The 6,802-nt window shown below is 38.7% G+C and overlaps 1 protein-coding gene across 2 annotated transcripts in view; it reads left to right on the forward strand.

Moving 5' to 3' along the window:
- Positions 1-3,538: 3,538 nt before the first annotated feature.
- Positions 3,539-6,802, forward strand: part of mocs1 (molybdenum cofactor synthesis 1) — a 10,785-nt gene continuing 7,521 nt past the window's right edge. For both annotated transcript variants that reach the window (XM_035674213.1, XM_035674214.1), the window contains exons 1-3: positions 3,539-3,832; positions 5,130-5,241; positions 5,825-5,992. In XM_035674213.1, coding sequence (XP_035530106.1) covers positions 3,629-3,832; positions 5,130-5,241; positions 5,825-5,992 — 484 coding nt within the window. In that variant the 5' untranslated portion in view covers positions 3,539-3,628. The remainder of the gene's footprint in view (positions 3,833-5,129; positions 5,242-5,824; positions 5,993-6,802) is intronic.

Genomic DNA, 6,802 nt, shown 5'->3' on the forward strand with positions numbered 1-6,802 from the left:
TCAATAACCTGTCCACCTACACAAAGGACATATTACACACTATTGGATTCTTTTTTTCTTTACAAAGCAGTGTGAAATGTGAGAAATGTTTGGCCATGTATGGTTCGCACAAGTGAATTGTTTTATCTTTGACACAGAGTTGATGGTGTTACTTTACAGGCCCATTACTGAACTGACCTCCTCACTGATTTATTGATGTGGGATTTAAATGTGCAACCGAAGAGAAATCAACTCGGCAACAATGTCAATACTCGCCATGAGTAAATGTATCAGTGAGCAGCATCCTTCTTTGTGAGACGTTTTTAGAATGCAAATCACACGGAAAGCTTAATTTATCGTGGCAACCCTTCTCCTTAAGGAATTTGACATCCTGCCCTCGGGTCAGAGATACATGTGCAACAGGTTTAAATTCATCACACGTGTACTTCCACATAAACATTCTTAATAGACTTTTTTCACAGCAGCCTTTTTCAAATGGAATCACACAGGTGCTACCAATGATTCTGATTAAGGTTCTGTTCCATTAGTGTAGCAGAGCCTTTCCAGTGAGCCAAAATGCACAACAGCAGCATTCCAACTCTGTTTGACCTGAATGGAACGGAACCTTAATTAGTATCATTTGTAACACCTGTGTTTACCCTACTGTTTCATGTCAAAATGGCAGTTTATGTTATTTTACCTTATCCATGTTTTTGCTTTGGTCATTTTTAAAGATCTGCATTGTTTCAATGGTATCAGCACTTTTAATGTCATCTAACGACTTACTTTAGCTAAAAACTGTAGTAATATGATGTTGTATAGAATAACATGCTGGTTCATTGTTTAGTGCTGGTGGAGCCCTGTGGACTGTGAGGACCTTCTGACACTCACTGCTGGACCTTTTTGGGCCTGTGTGCTGACCCAAGACATTAACTTCTGAATGATTCCTCAACAAAAGCACCTCTGTGGGTTCATGTGCACTAAGTCAGTTAGAATACGTTTTGCATCACTGTTGAGAGAAAGGAAAATCATTCGCTCATGGGCACAGCTCATCTCGGCTACGCATGACTTAAATAAAACGTGACTCTGCAGATGATCTATTTGTGTTACACACTTTTGATTTTGCAGATTATCTTGTAGCATGGTTCAGACAAACATTCTGTATAACAGGATTTTATGAGCTCAGAGCATTGAACAGGCATATTTTCACACTTATCTGTGGTTGAGGTGTAAATAAGGCTGATTTATATAAGCTACATATTGTAGAAGTGGAGATATTTACTGGCAGGGCTGAGCTCAGCAGGGCTACCGCAAAAACATATACTACAGATAAACAGCTTTTTGGTCTAAATGAGGTGTTGATTATAATACAATATCCCTCATCAGGAAACAGAAACACTCTGCAGATCCAACAGTTGGTTCTCCTATTTATAGTGTTGGGAGAGAGTTGTTACTTTTCACAAATATGGATTGGATTGTGTAGGAGCATAGAATTATCCAAAATGAAATTACTGCAGTTGTGTTTGCCAAACAGAGATTTTACAGCCAGAACATTCACCTTGATATCCTCTTCCATTTAATGTTTGTTTCACACAGTGGCATCATTTTCTATCATCATGTATATGAGATACGCTGATTATGCTGGGAGTTCTTCCAAAGGATTACACCAATAACAAAATGTTCTTTATGCTTATATTTATCTGATGAGCCAGTTCGTATATTAATCTTCTGTTTAAATTCATACGTCCAGTGAATTTACCAAAAAGACAAAATAATAAGATTATAATGCCATCTAGTGGATACATCACACATTGCAAACAGTATCCTCCAAAAACAGAGAGGTGATGAGTATAGCAGATACAGTATATACAGGTATATACAGGCCTATTCACTAAAACATATTTCTATGAGAAGCTTTTCTTCTGCTAGAGTAGATTTCTCCTCTGTTTGAACTATAGTTTCAACAAGAGAGCTTGTATACTTACTTATACTTGGATTTAAATTATACACAGGGATACATGTAATGTTTGCTTGAACAACTCCCAGTCATGTCTTCAGTCCTGATACTTTATTGTACCTGTGATTTCAAGTCTGATATTGGTTGGAGTATGTTATTATGGCATGTGGGAGAGGATACATTTTACATGCTTGTACCCAGATGCACATAGTCTCATAATCCATCCATTCTACTCACTTTTTGTTGATTGCTTCTATAAAATTAAAATGACTTTAATCATTTGTACTGTGAAAATATGACTTTCTTGTCTGTGTCAGTTACATGCTTTAAAAACATACAATTCTTGCTGAATGTTTGAGCATACATGCAAATACCGTAGTGTTCATGTAGTACTTTTCAATATTGATCTTGGGCAGTTTGACCAAAAAATCTCAGTACAAATTTCCACATTCTGGAAATTTTCCACAGCTCGCAACCACATCTCTTGGCCTCCATCAGCGAGTGGAGTTTGCTCAGTTGCCATGGAGATGGTTCCGTTGTAATCACGTGACCTAAGTATGAAATTCCAGCTACATGATATCAGGATCACATCATCACATGTTTGCCTGTGGGCAAATACAAATGTGCTCTGTGACCATCCTTCAGCAATGCCTTTGTATTTTAAGGATCCCTGCATTCTGATCTTTAACTGTGATTAAGTGCACTGTGCATATTAAACACTGTAATTCTATGATATTTTTTTTACATTTGATTCTGATGGGCATTATCTTACAGGGATTTCTTCACAGATTTGTGTCCAGAAGTGTTGTATCTGTGTTTTGACTGGCGTCCCAGACGTTGACCATGGACATTTATTCTTGACCTTGGAAACAGTGTATGTAAAACAATAATCTCAGCTCCACTTACTAGCTTTTTGGGAGATTTCAGTTGTGTCTCATCAGCAAATAGATCTCACTCAAGTAGAGATCAAGGAAGGAACTTCTGTCATAGGTACTATGGGGGGTTGATGGTCATGTTATTCAGAGACAATAAAGCCAGAGCTTAATCTGTCATGACAGAGCCCCAGTGAGGTCAACTATGGTGCGTGATAACTGCACAAACTACACAGATTCACAGAAACTATTTAGCAGATTTTGGTTGCATGCACTCTGAAAGTTGTTCCATAACGTTTTACTGACTCCAGAGTCTCTCACCGAGTCTTTGAAGAAATAATATGGCTTTGGCTCTTAAAGTTCTTGATGTAAAAACAAAAACAAAGTGAAAATTGTGCCAGCACACACACTTGCACATTGTGTAGAGGCCAGAACAGAAATTCAATTTTTGTGCAAGACTGGATTACCCCACACTGGATGACCATAGATTCAATGATTCAAGGTTATCACTTGTTGCTACTTTAAAAAAGAAATCTATTATTTAGGCCTAAATACATATCAATATGCAATATAAACAGTTTAAGCATACCTTAAATAAAAGAAGCATGAATTTAAAGAGGGTTTCTGTGATACTAATCCTCCCGGACTACACTACCCAGCGTGCACCAGCACTGGCGTACATCGGCGCGATTGGCTGACGTAACCCCGCCCCTGATACTCCCCTCCTAGTCCTCTGGTTAACTGACATATTTTACTGCAGTGGAGCTCACCGAGAACTCCGTGAACAGCCACAGAAGACCGGTTGTCAGAAAATAAAACTATGGCGACTCACGCTAGCATGTGCTGCCGCTTGTTTGATAGACATAACAGTTTAACACATTTCAGGAAACTGGTACAGTGCGTGAATGGGGACATTCAGCGACTATACTCCAGTGCTACGCACAAGGAAAATAAACTTGAACTTGGAGACTCGACTTTATCTGCTCCCAACTTAGCCGCATCTCCGAAAACCAGGTCAACACAGGTAATGCTGACTCAAACACACTTCCTACAAGCCATAACTGGTGCTGAGGTTTTCACTGTGAATGTGTAACCACAGGCTGCTTACTGGAGTCACTAGCTAACGTTACTTTATGACTGAAGGCATGGTGGGTGAAAGTGGGGTCAGTTAAACAGAGCCACAAGCTCTGCCCTGCTCAGGCTAAACTAGATAACACTATTAGGCATTAAACATTAAACTAGCAACAACAACTGTGTTGGTAAAGGGGTTTGTTGGAGGACACCAGAGATTTTACAGTATGGCAGGTGCTTGTACCCCTCACAAAAACACTGTAGTAGTTGGAACGCACTAAAGAAAATGTCTTTATTAATACATTTGAGTTGGCTATGGTAATCTTATAGTGAAGTTATAGGAAATTAATATAGTTATACTGTATTTTTTATATAGTATTACTATAGTATGTTCTACAGTTAATACTATAGTTAATACTATACATTTACTAAAAGATCATCATAGTATTACTATAGGAATGTTATATTGTGTGCTCAAGAAACAACTACAGAAACACTATATAATATACAATACTATATGGTATAGGAATACTACAAAGCTATAGATGCATAGTATAACTAATGAAATATTGTAGGGCTACTATAGCTAAAAAAACATAGTAATACCGTAGCTGGTAAAAAAAAATACCTACTATAGGACATAATACAATTCTTATAGTAATGCTATAGTTTGAGACTATCAGTGGGGTAAAGATGGCTGTTGTTGAAGGTATTTTCATCCAGAGGATCAGTGAATTTTTGAGTCAGCCTCAGTTACTGTGTCTTCTACTCAGAAACAAACAGAGAGGCATACATATTCAGTATTTAATTTGGTCCTGTGATTAATTGAAGTGTGTGTAATCTACTCTTGACTCACGTGTTTGCGTTTGTGCTTATAGCTTCTGACATAACAGCGAGCCCACTGTTGACAGTCAAAGGTCATCAGCCATTTACAAAGCCATGTGCAACGCCCTCAGTGTGCCTGACTTAGTGAAGCCTTTAGATGACTTGATCCTCGTATGTAAATGGAACTAATTCAGGTGTATCACAGCCCCAAGTGTGTCATATCTTGCAAAAACGAATCAAACTGTTTTCTCATTTAGGGACACAGATTCAGCCTCAGACTAATATTCTTTCACATAACACGAATAAGGATAAAGTAAATGCACAGAGAACAGAAGTAAAACAAGACATAGCAGTGCTACTGTACCCTCGTTATGAGCCATTTCTATGTCATTCTAGTGCCATTGTCCTGTTGTCTTTATCCCCAGGAGAGGCTAAGAGACAACAGCATACTACCCTTTTCAGCATTCTTGACTGACAACTTTGGCCGGAGGCACAGCTACCTACGCATCTCTCTGACTGAGAAATGCAACCTCCGCTGTGAGTAGATGTTCCCACTGTGACATATTAAAGGTTACCTCAGTTGCTCTGGTTTATTTTCCCTGGTGCTTATCCAGCTACTTGAAGTAATAATGATTCTTCTGCTGCTGCTGAAACCATTAACACTAAACACCACCACCACACCTTTTACTGATAATGTTAGATTGCACTGATCATCACAGGAATCCAGTATGTAAAGCCAACATAGATTCTGTAAATAGAATGGCTTTTAACCTTTTTCTTGTTTATCTCAAGGCCATCTTTGTCTTTATTTGCTCAAGGCTTGTTATTTGGATGCATTGTTATGGATTTATATATTTAAATGGAACTACATGGTATGTAAAATTGTATAAAAAGTAGTTTAGTTTTAGAAGGATACCTCAATGTTAATTTTCCACATATTACTTACAGTCACCTCTGTGGCACATTGGTCTTGGTTTCAATTCCTAACATAACCTCACTTATCTGAAAAAAGGGAAGCTTGTGATAATGTAGGTTAAAAGCATCTCTTGAGTGGAAAATTACATCTTTGGTGTCTTGTTCTCATTTTACCTTTCACCTTACTATCCACCTCCATTTTCAGGTCAGTACTGTATGCCAGAGGAGGGAGTGAAGCTGACACCACGGAGCCAGCTGCTGTCCACTTCGGAGGTACTGACCCTGGCTCGCCTCTTCGTCCAGGAGGGGGTGGAGAAAATCCGTCTCACTGGAGGAGAGCCCCTCATCAGACCTGATGTGCTGGATATCATCTGTAAGCAGCTTGTGAAAGATTAAGTTGATAGGTGTTTCTTTTTTTGAGTCATAAAGGGAGGACATTAACAGCTGTTTTGAGTTGTTTCCACACTTGTAACCAACTTGTGACAAACACAAACTGCTGTATGCGCTTTACCACATGACTAAGTGGATGCAGTGACAGTCTTTTCAGAGGAATGATTCAGCATTCTCTATCCGAGGCTATCAGTGATTTATGTGCTAATCCTGTTGGCGAGACTAGAACTTCCCAAAGTGACACCAGGAGAGGAGCAGGTCTAATCTTCCAGGCATGCCTTGAGGTTAAGGCATACTACATGTGGAAGGGGAAATGATTTGTATTTGTTACACCGCAGATATGTGCCTAGTCTAATGACATATTATCACACCATTTTGATTTTACAGCCTATAGATGAACCATTGCATCCTCGGCCACAGAGGATGACTTTATCGGAACATTAAAGCATGACGTGAATGAACAAAGCAATGTGGTGTCACTGATTGGTAATGCAATTATCACTGTGTCATGTGAGAGGCCACCACTGTGACCTCACATGACCTTCAATAAAGTTTAGTGGAGTGAATAATTTGCAAATGTAACAGGAACCATTGTGGTTGTTTTTTAAATTTGATTGTATGTGTTTTTAGGGATGACAGTTATATATGCTTATATGTCTTTCAGTGTTGCTAGTATTCAGACATCATTCTTAGACATTTTCATATTACCACTGCAGTTTTACTTTTCAGTCTAAAGGTGTCATGTATTAGCAAGATAGCTTGAGTCTTGTCAGTTAGCTCAGTTAGCTCAGTT

This window comes from Morone saxatilis, unplaced genomic scaffold, assembly GCF_004916995.1.
Source record: "Morone saxatilis isolate NCDOM2014 unplaced genomic scaffold, NCSU_SB_2.0 Contig3, whole genome shotgun sequence".
In the NCBI taxonomy this organism is placed as follows: domain Eukaryota; kingdom Metazoa; phylum Chordata; class Actinopteri; family Moronidae; genus Morone; species Morone saxatilis.